This window comes from Prosopis cineraria, unplaced genomic scaffold, assembly GCF_029017545.1.
Source record: "Prosopis cineraria cultivar Desert tree isolate PC_DT_omini unplaced genomic scaffold, ASM2901754v1 PC3, whole genome shotgun sequence".
Classification (NCBI taxonomy): Eukaryota; Viridiplantae; Streptophyta; class Magnoliopsida; order Fabales; family Fabaceae; genus Prosopis; species Prosopis cineraria.
In genome coordinates, this window is record NW_026555334.1 from 46,780,353 (window position 1) to 46,794,405 (window position 14,053).

Here is a 14,053-nt window from a genome sequence, read left to right on the forward strand (position 1 = left end):
TTACTTTGACTAATAACATTTGTTGGAAGATCGCTCTGTTCCTCAATCGAACTTCTTGTCGTATGCTTCTCCTGGCTACAGGGAGCACGTGAGGGCCAATACCGTGCTCGTGGAGAAGATTCATCTGGAGCAGAAGTACCAATATGAGTTTGCAAGATTTGTAGAGGTCCAAGAAAGGCGTAGAAATGCTGAAAAATAAGTTACAAGCTCCGTTGAAGTGGCTGACAAAGCACGGGTTGAAGTAGGAATGGCTCAGAAAGAGAAGAGTGAGATGCAAAGGCTGGCTATGGAGACGCTGTCACAAGTTGAGAGGTTTGAAAGAAAAATTGAAAATTTAAGGTGTATTTGGCTTGGGAGAGAGAGAAGATAATATTTTTACGTTATCTTATTTCTTCTTTGGTTTCATTGGACAGGAGGTTTTTACTTTTTACTATTATACTTATTCATATTATCTTTTTTTTTTTTCCCTTCTATCTCATGCAAGTTAATCTAAACCACAAAAAAATCTATAATGGACAATAATTTGAAACTGAGTTGTTTGAATAATTAGATCAGTAATTTAAAAAAACTTCCAAAAGAGTTATTCTTATATAAATAATATAAACTTCCATTAAAAGTTTTAATTTTTTATACCAGCCCCATAAAAGTTGTTTAACAGTAATTTTTCGAAAGGCAAAAACATGATTTTAAGTTCTCATCAAGGGAACCACACGCACGCGAGAATTACTGCACTTCAAGCCTTTGCCCAACAAATTCCTTCAAGCCTCCATCGACTTCTAGCTCCAAACCAGTTAAGTGCAGACCTAAAGCTCAGAGTTGAAGTCTGCAGGAGCAACGTCAACTTCATCTTTCTCGTACAGATTGACCTGCAACAGACCGTGACCTCCTTCATCTACACACGGGCGCATGGGAGGGGTGTTGCCATTGATTTGCACAGATCAACTGTGAAGAAGATGGATTGAGCTGCAACATCAACGGTGATGGAAGGAACTCATTGGAAAAAGTTTGACAGATAAATGACGAGATGAGTGCAGAAATTTTTTCAGACTGGTAGGCATTTATGGAATATAAAAGAATAAATGAAGGCAAATTGGTTAGGATATTTGGCTCCCCAAAAAACCCCCAATTTGAAGATGATCCAAATGAGGGAAGGGGAGGGGAAATTTTGGCTCCCCTGCCCTCCAAAATTTTTCAACCAAATGACCCTCAAACCCTCCAACCAAACACAACCCTAGGGAGGCAAAAGGAAGATTTGGAAGCCGAGTTGCAGAGAACAAGGGAGTCGAAGAAGGATGCACTCTCTAGAGTTGCAGACCCAGCGGAAAGGATGGAACCAAGAGAGAAGCAAATAGATTCACTTTTGGATTCAAACGATGCAGAGAGGACAGATTCTTCAAAATCTTACTCAAATTTCCAAAAATCTAATAACCCACTTTCCTAAAAGATTATTTCAGGCAAGATTATTATCTAGTGCTTTCCTTGTGATTTTGTGATTATGAGAAGAAGCGTAAAAGGAAAAATTACACAATACAGAGAGTGATAGAGAATAATGGAATCAAAGGTTGGGTTTCGAGCTCTACCTTCTTCTTCTGCTTCTACTTTATGATCTTGTTCGTCGAATTCATGAGCCGTGTGTGCTTGAGAAGCGATGTTGCCGTTGTTTCTGCTGCATCGTTCAGCTGCAAGAATGGGATGATTGCAGAGTGCAAAGAAGACGGATTGGATTGAGATGGTGTAAGAGGATCGGGGTTCAAGTAGAAGAAGATGAACAGTTGAGAGGGATAATGGAAGACACGTGCAACTTTTTGGCTGGTAAAAGTAAAATTTAACCGTAAAACATTAGTCTAACTGAAGGCGCAATATTACACTTCTTTTTTTTTTTTTAAGTTACAGAATAATATTGCTTTAAAAAAATTAAAATATCAATCATCTTTGTAAAAGAAAAAAAATTTTGAGGCATTTTTGCCTTCTAATCCAAAATAAAATTTATATTTTCATTAAATATATGCTCTCACTAATTACCTTGCACCTTCTCTAGTATAAACAAACCAAAGCTTCATTTATTTATTATTGGGCGTTACTTATTGATCCAGGTGTCTTTTATACGAGGATGTATTAACTATATACATATGTATACATCTTCGTGTGTATTTGAGATGTATTAAATACAAACACGCCCCACATACATCAACATTTGTATACATCTTTTATACTCACGCGCACCTACCCTTACTCACATGAAGAATATAACTCACAACCTCATCTTTTGTGTTAACTATATTCTCAATTTTACCATTATATACACTTTTATTATTATTTTTACATGCATTAAATTATTATTAATATTAATATTACAATATGATATAATTTAAATTTCTATAATTAATAATCAGGCACATGGGTTAAAAAAATATATTTAATCTGTTAAATAGAGTTTAGCAATTTACTGATATTATATATAACTTTATTGATATTTATATTTTAAAAAGAAATAATTGTATGGTAATTTACAGATCTAAAATTGATTTTCACTAAATTATCTAAACATTTCATCAAAGTAACTTTCAGAAAAAAAAAATCCAAACATAATCATATTATAACTAATCAATTATAATTAAAATCAACCATGTTAATCAATTTAACCCAAATCCAAACAGACCATCAGTAATATGGCTGCCCTCTTATATTTCCTATTTCTATTATCCTGTAGCTCTGAATTTCCTTTTATCTATCTGAAACTGTGTATTTGGACCAGAAATTGTCATTAAATGTAGACCAGTTGCATTTAATCATGGGAGTAATTTTGAGGCCATTAAAGATGATGCACCAAGTTTATATATAGATCTTGTTTTAATTAATGAATTAATTAAAGTGAGATATAAAATTGGGTGGCCGAGGCATGATCCCCCCTCTCTTCTCTTTACGGACGAGGGTTGCCAGTGCGTAATAAGGTTCAGATTTTGCCTCCGGTTGTGAATGTCCCTTGCTAGATAAGAATCAGATACAAATCTGGACTTGTGATTTACTTTCATTTGGAGTTCTATACTTGCGAGCGGGGACGTGTGCATGTCACCAAATCCAAATCCCTTGATATAGAGTAGCATAAAAAGGCTTGCAAATCCATTCCACAGTGCAGAACCACATTTACAAGGAACACAGAGAAGGTGGGAATAATAAACTAAAGTCAAGGGAAATGAGCATACAAGGCAACAAAATAGCTAACGCATGGGCATGAGAAGAAGCAAGAGCAAAGCAGGGATGAAGAAGGGCATCACGAAATTAGGAGGAGGAGCGGCGGAGAAAGATCCAGTGGGGGTGTTGGTGGTGAGAACGAGAACCATCCAGTCACCCTCGGAACCAAGTCCGACGCCGGTGTATAGTGAGTTGTTGAGATAAGAGGCGTAGCGATCATTGTGAGTGTAGTTAGAGAGAAGGATGGTGGGTTCGAGCTTGGCGACACAGGCAGGCAGAATCACCCCCTCCCTGGTACTGTTGATGTCAAGGCCACATTTATCAACGTGCTTCTCAAAGTTTGGGAACTTCTGGATCCCCGAAGCAGTTGGATAGTACAGCTCCACGTTTTCACAGGGGACGTCCTCCAGCTCATCTGCTATTTCGTTCGCCAGGCATGACGCCCTGTCCGCTTCCGCCAGCACCGCCAGGTTCTGACTCTGCCTGTAGCTGTTGATGCCCTTCAATACACTCTCCTTCTCATCTGCATGCGCCCAAATATATAAGTAGTATACTATAGTTGAGACGTTTCAGGAATGCTAGCTTGGATTGGATAAATATATGTATAAGAAATTCATGCGATGCCGTGTGGATGCGAGGGAGCGGGTGAGAACTGAGTACCTTTACAGTGCGCCGGAGTGAAAAGCAAGAGGAAGGCAAGAAGAGGGGCAAGAAGGAAGGAGACCATGGTGGGTTTGAGTCCCGGATCACGCTGCGTTTCCACAATGGGATTGGATCTTGGAATACGCATGGGGAAATTGGTGCCTATGTAGTGACAGGTATCAATTGCCTTGCCTTCCACGTGGCTACCATGCAAACCATTCGGACCATCATTCCAATTTTTTAAATGAATTTTTAATTGATTTTGATAAAAATCAGGACACATACCTTGTCTAATTTAACCTATAATGACAAAACAACATTTCATTTTTTGTTCGTATCCATCCATGATTAATATATAAGATGAAAAACATGTCACATAAAGTCCAACAATTCAACTCATTAAATCTACTGTATCAAATTTGGAGCAACTGATTCAAACCAATTCAAAATAATCTGAATTTTCTGGGTCTTGCAAAATGAATTGAATCACTGCTCTTCCTTTTTTTTTTTTCCTTTTTCTTTTGAACAAAGGCAAATGCATTTCTGCTACACAGTTCAAACCAACTCATGGTCTCCAGACGTGTCCAATGCATGCGATTAACACGACACGTAAAGAACTCCTTCGGCCATTGGTCGGCGCGTGGCATAATCAAATTCTCCATATAAACTCGTCACGGTGCCATCACAATCACACGTGCAGCCACCCGAGATTGCCTCATCGCTTGTTCCAGATCTACAACTAGCCGAAGCCCATCCTTTAAATCACGCTCCCAGAACTCCGGAGAATCCCTGTCTGTCTGTTTACAAAACCTTCCGGCGATCAACAACCCACCCCCCCCCCAACAGAAACAAGAAGAACTTCCCGGGAAAGAGCATGCCATGAACCCGACACCTGAATTCATCAGCCCTGATTACAAGCCGTCAAATAAACTTCAAGTATACTCTCAGAAAAAAAATTATATATATAATTAAAAAGATTAGTTAATTATAATAATTATATCTAAAAATAAAAAATTAAAATTAAAATATTCTATGTTAATCAAGCATTAATTATTTTTCATTAATGTAAATTACAAAAGAGTGATTTAAAAAATATATAACAAATACTTATTGAAATTGGTAATTTGCTTGTATAAAAAAATGAGTAAAAAGAAATATTTTTTTTTTTACAAATAGAAATGGAGGTAGTATACATGAAGAGTTCTTGTGTATTCATAATTTTGATCTTTTTCTCAATTTCTAGGAGATGATACTAACTTGCTCGTTGTTCGTGTGCTTTAGGGGAAGGTGGCACTGATTACCGAGTCTGGTTTGGGTGCTCCTCACAGTGATGGGCACCACACATCTATACCATCTAAATTTTGATATAAATGATTTAGATTTAAAAGATTATTATATATTTTTAATTAATAAAAATTAAAAATAATTTTAATTTTTTTATTTTTAACGTTAAAAATAAAAAATTTATTAAAATTATTTTATAATTTTTATATATTTTTATTTTAATAAATAGAATATATAATAATGTTTGATATCTGAACCATTCCGATCTCACCACATCACTGTGATGAGCACCCAAATCCGTTCCCTAATTACTGGAGGCGACTCGGGGGTTGGGCGAGCCGTATGCAATTTGTTTGCCTTGGAAGGTGCCACTCTGGCCTTCACATATGTGAAGGGACATGAAGACAAGGATGCGAAGGACACGGTTGAAATGATCAAGAAGGCAAAAACTGCGGATGCCAAGGAGCCCATGGCCATACGGCTGACTTGGGCTTTGATGGAAACTGCAAGAAAGTAGTGGACGAGGTCGTCAAAGCGTTTGGCCGCATTGACATTCTGATCAATAATGCAGCTGAGCAGTACGAGGCTGGATCTGTGGAGGAGATTGACAAGAAAAGGCTTGAGAGAGTGTTCAGAACTAATATCTTCTCCCATTTCTTCATGACCAGGTGAGAATAAAGAAACAATAAATAAATGATCTGATTTGATTTAGAATTTCTGAAGAGAATATATAAACCAATTAGTTTCACTCACATAGGCATGCCCTGAAGCACGTGAAGGGAGGAAGCAGCATCATCAACACCACATCAGCGAATGCATAACAGAGGCCATGCTAAATTACTGGACTACACAGCCATAAAGGGTGCGCTCGTGGCATTTACGGGGGGTCTGTCGCTTCAATTGGTGAGCAAGGGAATAAGAGTCAGCGAACGGGGTTGCCCCAGGACCCATTTGGACTCCCTTGATACCTGCTTCCTTCACGGAGGAGGAAGTAGCTCAATTTGGTGCTGAGGTGCCAATGAAGAGAGCTGGCCAACCTATCGAGGTTGCCCCCACCTATTGTAAATTGCAATCACTGCTCGTCTTACATTACCGGCCAAGTCCTTCACCCCATTGGTAATACACTTCTAGTCCTTCACAGTTTCACTGTGGCTGTACTTTATCTGGGTTTTCTAACACACAGGACTTTTTCTGCAGGTGGAACTATTGAAAATGGCTGAAGGATAAGTGACAGGCTGACAGCCTCTGAAAGATTGATCGGTCTCTGGTCTACATAAAAACCTGTTTTGTTCAGCAAGGAAAATGAGTTTGTAACCCAGCTCATCTGTGAATGAAGTTCAAGAAATTAAACATTTTTGTCTGCATAGAAACGCAAGAGAATAACTATCTATGTTTGTGTGTGGGTGAGAGAGAGAGAGAGAGAGAGAGAGTACCTGTGTGTGCAACAAAGATCAATGGGAATAAAGATTAAGATCCCTGTTGCAGAAGTCCGGATTGGTATTGTACTAGCTTCTTCACTCGGTGGATAAAACTGCAATAATGGAGATGTTTGCCAAGTAGCATCTATACATTCAAGAGTGCTTGAATTCATGGCAAGATGTAAACTGTCTCCAAAGCAGTAACAAGTCACTTGGTAACATTAAAAAGTATAAGATTTGGTCTCAAGGTACTCGGTTATGAGGTTTTTGTTGGCGATTCTGATATGTCTAACTCACTCCTTGATCTTATAAACTGCTCCCAAGCATTTACAACATGGTAAAAATTAAGGGTCTTAAGGTTCTGGAGATAGTGGCCTTTACCGACAATTCTGATCTCTTTGAGCAACTCCTTGATCTTCTATCCAATTCTTGCCTGGAGAAAGAATGGCACTCCTATCTAGCAGCGTTTAATGCTGTATAGTTTGCTACAGTACTACAGTAGGCTTCTGGTCCCCTGTGAAATGGTGGAGCTAGAATTAGCGATAGGTGCATGTAATTCATCACTGATTTGTACATTACACCCAAGTTAAAATCTGTTTGCTCTTGACAAAATCCATCCAGAGAGATGGCTATACTCAGTATTGAGTCGAAAAGGAAGTACTCCTTACAGTTTCATGCAGAAGACGGTAAAGAGAAGCACGTAATTTATTGAAGATATATACAAGTTCATGATGTCATCCTCGAAAATTTGGAAAACAAAAATTCAAGATGAAGCCGCAAAGCAAATTTCAACACCTTTGCAGCCAATTCTGGTCAAGAAACATGGAAACTCGCTTGACTCCCGTTCAGAAATTACTTTGTCAACAATGATTCGTGATAGCACTGGTCCAAGCAGTGTCAATGAAGAAATACAAGAATCTGAGGCTTAATACATCCAATATGAAAATGGATGAGATGGTAAGAGAAAAAAATTTCGAGATAAGAAAAAGTAGTTTCTAACAGTTTTAAAGGTATTATTGTTATTATTAGAAAAAATTATTTATAGAAAATAATTTAGAATTGCATCATTCTTAAAAATGCATATGTGTCGAGCTTATAAGGTGGCTTGCGGTTATACTTATATATATATATATAGATATTTTATATAATTATTAGAATTAAAACAAATAAATAAATATAAACTATTAAAATTGAACTATAATTAAAATAAATAAATGAATTTAATTAAATCTCAACCATTTAATTTTTAATCCAAGGATAAAGATGAAATAAGGAGAAAAAAAGAAGAAAAATAATGATAAGAGGATCCTAATCCGAGGATTTCGTGTCCTCAACCTAGACAATTAAACTAAAATCTAATTACACCTACAAAATTTCAAACTTGATATTTTTAACAAAAATGTACAATTTGACTTCCTAATGCTTATTTACCAAAAGATAAAAATTATAACATGTTTTAAGTTTCCAAAACTTGTGCAAATAGTTATCTTTAACAATAAATTAAAAAAAACTAACAAATAAATAGGCAGTAAATCAAATTTGTACTTGTATATAATTATAATTTTATTTGTCATTAAAAAACTTACTAGTTATTATATATTCTCTTTATTTTAAATTATAAGACACTTTTAAGGTAGATTCAACATTCTAATATATAAGACACTCTAAAAAGATTAATGTTTCATTAAATAAATTTATTTCAATATTACCCCCTTTTTGTATTATTTAATAGTTAAGTGTATTTAAGTTATTGAATAAAGGGTATTTTTAAAAGTTCATATTTTTGCTTTAAAAAAATAAGTTTATTAACCATACTTAATGAGGTTCATTGGTGCATAAAATTTTATTTAAAAATGTCTCATAATTTAGGATAAAAGGAGTATAATATACAAATATTCAGAAGTCAATATGCAATTTGAACCTTGTATTATAGGTTTAGAAATAATTTGAACCCTATACTTGTAATTGGTACATTTTGAATTATAAACAATCAAACTTGGAACATTCTCGTCTCCCACTGTTAATTTGGTCATAACATCTATTAATAAAAGGATTTAATGACAATGTAAATGTTAAATTATAGGTCTAGAGATGATTTCAACCTTAAACTCATATTTAATACCGTTTGAATTCTCAATAATTAAATTTGGAGCAATCTCACCCCATCATTGATTTAGAATTAACATTTGTTTGCTTTAAACATAGTAGGGTACATGCTTTTTTTATTATTATTTTTGACACCATTTCTGCTTTTGTCCTGCTTCTTCCCTTACTCTTTGTTGATAGCGAGTGGTAAATCATGAAATTCATAAAATTGGTTGAAAGTGTATATATATGATTTTTAACTATTAATTGGACTCCATAACAAATCAAATTAAAATCAAAACAAATGCATATGAATCCAAATCACCTATATTAGAAATCAATCTCTAATTTATTGAATTAAAAGAAAATAAATTATAAATGAACCTTGCATAGGTATCTATGAACTTGGTTCCTTCTAAAGCAGTCAAAATGTCACAAGCCAATGCAATCTCAAATCCAGTCATCATAGCAAACTTTCTAACGTCATACTTGAAAACATCTTCTATCTTAAGTAGATCTACACTTGAACAAAACGCTCAATCCAAACCAATCAACATGATTACTCACACCAAATCATCCTCGTGCAATCTCTTGAATGCTTCGAACAAGTCAACCATCATCGAGCAATGAGTTTAAAGAACTAAGTCGATTGATCGTGATCAAAGCAATGATGTTTGGCTCGCACTAGATGAGCATGAGTTTGTTCTCCAACGACGACAACACTAGTAGACCCTAAACCTGTACATTTGAAAGTATTCAAAAGAGTATGGATTGGGATGGTTGTCTAAGGATTCGTCCATAAGGTTATTGGGGGGGGATTTCTATAGAAGGGTGGGCAAAATTTTTTGCAAAAAGGTCTCATAAAAAGAGAGAGGAGGGAGATGCCACCTGAAAATGTAAAAAAGTAGAGACACAGAGAGGGAAAAAAAATCCAATACCACCTATATGGATCCCTACTTAAAGTCATGAATATTTGTATCATTTTAGTAACTGAGGTTAAATTAAATTTAATTGTTTAAAATTTAAAATGTACAAAAAAGGAGTTTAAGATTCAACTTATTTCTGCACCTATAATTTAAAATTTAAATTGCCATTTAACCCTTAATAGAAGCCATGTGGTGATGATTTTATCAATGGATGTTAGCACCAAATTAATGATGGAGGCATGGACGCCCTAAATTTGATTGTTCAACGTCCAAAATATACCAATTACAAGTATAAAATTTAAATCACTTCTTGTCTTATAGTTCAAAATTAAAATTACATATTAACCCAATATTAAATGCTGGGTAGACACCTTATCCATATAAATACCCATTGGCATGGAACAATCGAATAAATATTAGACATCCGTATTCAAAAAGATAAATGCATACTAATAAATAAGGGAGTTAGTTGTATTTCACCATTAAACACACGTATAGTTTTTCCCCCCTAATGTTTGGCTGGAAGGCGGATTCTCCTGGAAACTATTTGCAATATGCAACAATAGATCGGGATGATTTTCATAAAGTTGCCGATTCCTATGTCAAATATAAAATCCATATATAAGTATATATAACAAGATATAATGCCAAATACAGACGCTGCAAATATTCACCATGAGATGTTATATATGCGACCTATCAAAACAAGCCTTTCATTGGGAAGATGGTGTTATCTCTTGCTTAAGGAGGTCATAAAGACACTCAACAAGATTGAGCAAGAACCCATCAGCACCGTGCGTAGCCACTAGAGAAACCGATACGGGAAGGTCGTCATGTATCCCCAGAGGTATGTTAACCTGCAACCGTAGCAAAATACAAGCACAGCAATTACGCAAGTTTAATTGGAAAAAGAAAAATCCTAGAGTTATACCAAACCTGGCAAAATCCGGATACTCCAGCAATGGATAACAGGGCAAAAGCGTTTGCGCGAAAAATTTCCAGATCAGGCGTATTTGTTTTCAGTTTTGGCGGTGGCCCTGGAACCGTAGGAAATACAAGCACACCGAAATCCTGAATTTTTCGAAGAGACAAAAAGTCATTCTTCATGAAAATAACGTGGATGTTTGTGATTCTCCCCAAAGGCCCGTCCATCAGAAATCCAAATGTGATGATTACAAGCGTCTCAGCTTATTTTTACACCACTAGTTCAAAATAAATGCAAACAAGGTAACTTCTTAATAGTTTGTGACAAGACATTAATCTTACAAGCCTGACAGACGACCAGCTACACACGGAATTTGGCAACTAAGCAAGCAGAAAATGAACAAATAAAAGAAACAAAGCATCTAACAACCATTTAAGGAGCTGCTCAACAGAACAAATTCTCTCAACACTCACATCACGCAGATATCATAAATATATACATATATATATGCCAGAGAAAGAGTACCCCAAGAAGAGCAGAAAGAGCACCACGCAGTTCCTCTTTTACTGACCGACAGAGATCAATATTTTCCCCCGTTGTCCTCAGGGCTTCTGATACACGTTCTGATATTCCTGGACCCAAGTCAGGTTTCACTGTGCTAACCCATTCGCCATGGTTATTCTTGAATTCGTACCTATGTGTGAAACGGTGTAAAGCAAGAAAAGTAGAAAACGGAATTCAATTTAAGGCAGTCCACAATACACAAGAGAGGCACCACATAGATGAGACCAAGGATTAACAGAAGCACTACACCTCTGAAGTAATCGCATGGCACTTGAAAGAGCTGCCAGAGATGGAATGTTATAAACTTGATCTGATTGACTATTACTCATGAAGTGCCTTAGAGTTGGTACCCTGACCTTTACATAGTCGCCCAAGACTTCATGCTTCAATACATGACCTACATTGGGGAAACAAGAAAAAACACTTCACTCAGATACAAGACTAACATCATTTTCAAGATGATACCACAACAGGGCACATAAATGCTGATGTAATGACCCTGCCTTCCAATGTATGTATGTGTATTTATACCTATATAGCAAATCGTCAACAATTAATTTATATGTTCACCTCCATATAACTTCTCAACCACTTTGATGAGAATTTGCATAACTAGATTGTGTGGAGTGCTTGACAGCTGAAAACAATCGTCTGCGATAATAATGCGAGTGGGTCTGACAGGTGCGACTTCAGGCCATTGCAGAAGCACACGTCCGACTCTGCTCAAAATCACAGGATCCCTAGCAAACCATCCTGGATGAGAAGTTGGAAAGAAAAGAATGACACTCCAAGAAAAGAAAGAGCTCAACAACTTGTGAAGCTACTTTCATAAGACAATGCATGCTCACCATCCAACTAAGGATAAGAAATGAGCCGACAAAAAATTCAGACCAATGATTTTAAAGAGAAAGATAAACCCACTACTTCTTGTTGTTCAAGATCAAATTTATTTTTCAAGATTTCTAGAGCAAAAAGTACCCCTATTTGATTCTGCAGAAATACATGAATGAAAGACGGAAATTAAAACCATTCAGAAACATGCATATTGAAGAAACCAAAAAATAACTCTGTTACGTGTTCCCCAAACTAATCACCCGAGTCACTCATCTGTTCTATTACCATCAGCCTTCAAAATTTACCAGTTTCCGTATTGCGTTCACTATAATGTAAATAACTAAATATTTAAGAAAGCTACCAAATTTGCGGTTCCTTACCCACAGTGTCAAAACTTTGTGCCATGGGAATAACTCCTGATGTTGAAACAGTTCCATGAGAAGGACGAAACCCAAAAATCCCACAATACGAAGCAGGCACTCTTACACTTCCTCCGGTGTCGGTTCCTACAGTACAAAGAATGTTATGGTTCAAATAATGAGCCAAGTGATACCAGAAATTATGCAATGAAGAATAGCTATGACTTACCTAGGGAGAAATCTACAAGTTTTGCCCCGACTGCAACAGCAGAGCCGCTAGAAGAACCCCCAGGCACCCTATCCGCCGCACACGGATTCCTAGGTGTCCCATAGTGTATATTCTCTCCGTTTATACTGCCAAATAAAAACACTCAGCTATCTGATTCAACAGATGTTCTGGAAACTCACAGGCCTGATCAGCAAAGATACAGTTACTCACATGACCAGTTTCTTCACAGAACTTTCATAATCAGAAATCTTAATTTAGTTGCATAACTTTCGACATTCGAAATTGTTAGAATTACAGGCTTTTAGAAACTAACGGCCATCATGATAGATCGCTGGAAAAGAAATGCTCACTAGAAATTAGAGCACAGTTCTTACAAATAGAAAGCATAGTTAATAGGAATATGTGAGTGGAAAGTGAAACCTGTAAGCCATTTCGTCCATGACAGTTTCTCCGACACAAGTGGCACCTGCATTTAGGAGAGCTAATATAGCCGGAGCAGTGGATGTCGCCACCGAATGAGTTCTCGCCCAGTCAGGATTCCCAAATCCAGTCACATAACCCTCCACATCAAACCTGTTTCAGAAGTGAAATTTCAAGAAAGAGCTAATGTAACAAATGACTCACTTAAAATCGTCCGTCGAGGAGCATGGGTTTAAATCATACAGTGCTTGAAACAACTTTGAACTCAGCAAAAATGAAGTTTAATAATTTGAATATTTAATCAAAATAGGGTGACAGATCTTACAGTTCTTTGACCGCAAAAGTAAGAGAACTTAACGGAAGATCATGGGATGAAGAACTTGGTAGAAGAATGAATTTCTCCATGAAAGCTCCGTAGTCTGAGACGGTTGCCATGTCTGTTGTAGCGTTGAATTTTACGCTCTTCTTCAGCAGAGGGAGATGATGGTAACCAATGGATAAGAAAGCGGAGGTCCTTCTCCGCCTCTTAAGTCTTAACTCTCAAACTGAAACTCCAGACCAGAGTTTCGCTCATCGATCCTACGATGGGCGAGCCAGGAACGTCTTACTAAACACCCCCTTTCCCTGTTGTTTTTTTTTTTAATATAAAAAGACAATTATATTAAAGTAAAATGAAATAAAATACATTACAAAATGAAAACTTGTACCGGTTGTCTCCCACCCAGAGAAGTTGGAGAAGTCTGAGTAGATAATTTAAAAAATAAGAAAAAAGAATTTGGAAAAATCACTGAAAAAGACCTGACCACAAATATTATCAGTGGCAAAAGTTTTTTGAAATGAGATCCTTCAGTGGCAAAAGTTTGAAGCTTCAGATGATCAAAATGTTCATCCTCTCCTTTACTCCGACACCTATCGTGAGTTAAGCTAGCAACGACTTTGATCATAATATTGAAATCCAGACCGGATCTGCCAGGTCAACCTGAAAATCGATGACCCGATCCCTTGTCCGGTCTGGGTTTACTCCTAAACCGGTGAGAGAATGAACCGGTGTAACCCGATCAACCTGAGTTCAACCCAGTGAACCCGGTGGGTTGACTGGGTCAACTGGGTTATTTTTTTTGGAAAATTTTTTTTATTTTTGATTTTTTAAAGTGCTGAATTCAAAAATAAGATTA

At 36.6% G+C, this 14,053-nt stretch overlaps 2 protein-coding genes and 2 long non-coding RNA genes across 4 annotated transcripts; all 4 read right to left on the minus strand.

The window, feature by feature from the left end:
* Positions 1 to 534: 534 nt before the first annotated feature.
* Positions 535 to 1,785, minus strand: LOC129307369 (uncharacterized). Its single transcript, XR_008592350.1, has 2 exons — positions 1,581 to 1,785; positions 535 to 963 (listed from the first exon to the last, which is right to left on the minus strand). It is a non-coding gene; the product is annotated as an uncharacterized LOC129307369 (long non-coding RNA).
* Positions 1,786 to 3,201: 1,416 nt separating this feature from the next.
* On the minus strand, positions 3,202 to 3,982 carry LOC129305664 (uncharacterized GPI-anchored protein At3g06035-like). Its single transcript, XM_054945634.1, has 2 exons — positions 3,853 to 3,982; positions 3,202 to 3,715 (listed from the first exon to the last, which is right to left on the minus strand). The coding sequence occupies exons 1-2, from the start codon at positions 3,980 to 3,982 to the stop codon at positions 3,219 to 3,221; spliced, it is 627 nt and encodes a 208-aa protein (XP_054801609.1). The 3' UTR covers positions 3,202 to 3,218.
* A 235-nt stretch (positions 3,983 to 4,217) lies between these two features.
* LOC129307402 (uncharacterized) lies at positions 4,218 to 7,055 on the minus strand. Its single transcript, XR_008592356.1, has 4 exons — positions 6,552 to 7,055; positions 5,872 to 6,399; positions 5,092 to 5,710; positions 4,218 to 4,726 (listed from the first exon to the last, which is right to left on the minus strand). It is a non-coding gene; the product is annotated as an uncharacterized LOC129307402 (long non-coding RNA).
* Positions 7,056 to 9,839: 2,784 nt separating this feature from the next.
* LOC129304923 (amidase 1) lies at positions 9,840 to 13,490 on the minus strand. The gene is made up of 10 exons (XM_054944768.1): positions 13,204 to 13,490; positions 12,879 to 13,031; positions 12,459 to 12,583; positions 12,251 to 12,376; positions 11,607 to 11,789; positions 11,286 to 11,433; positions 10,998 to 11,166; positions 10,484 to 10,618; positions 10,222 to 10,404; positions 9,840 to 10,144 (listed from the first exon to the last, which is right to left on the minus strand). Exons 1-9 carry the CDS (start codon positions 13,311 to 13,313, stop codon positions 10,261 to 10,263), a joined length of 1,293 nt encoding a protein of 430 aa, XP_054800743.1. The 5' UTR covers positions 13,314 to 13,490; the 3' UTR covers positions 9,840 to 10,144; positions 10,222 to 10,260.
* Positions 13,491 to 14,053: the final 563 nt, after the last annotated feature.

Bases quoted from the DNA above. Each gene is read 5' to 3' on its own strand.
- LOC129305664 (XM_054945634.1), bottom strand. From the start codon at position 3,982: ATGCGTATTCCAAGATCCAATCCCATTGTGGAAACGCAGCGTGATCCG. The intron at 3,716-3,852 runs GTACTCAGTTCT...GGGCGCATGCAG, and splicing joins CACTCCGGCGCACTGTAAAG to ATGAGAAGGAGAGTGTATTG.
- LOC129304923 (XM_054944768.1), bottom strand. From the start codon at position 13,313: ATGGCAACCGTCTCAGACTACGGAGCTTTCATGGAGAAATTCATTCTT. The intron at 12,377-12,458 runs GTAAGTCATAGC...TTTGTACTGTAG, and splicing joins ACTTGTAGATTTCTCCCTAG to GAACCGACACCGGAGGAAGT. The intron at 11,790-12,250 runs GTAAGGAACCGC...CTTCTCATCCAG, and splicing joins ACAAAGTTTTGACACTGTGG to GATGGTTTGCTAGGGATCCT.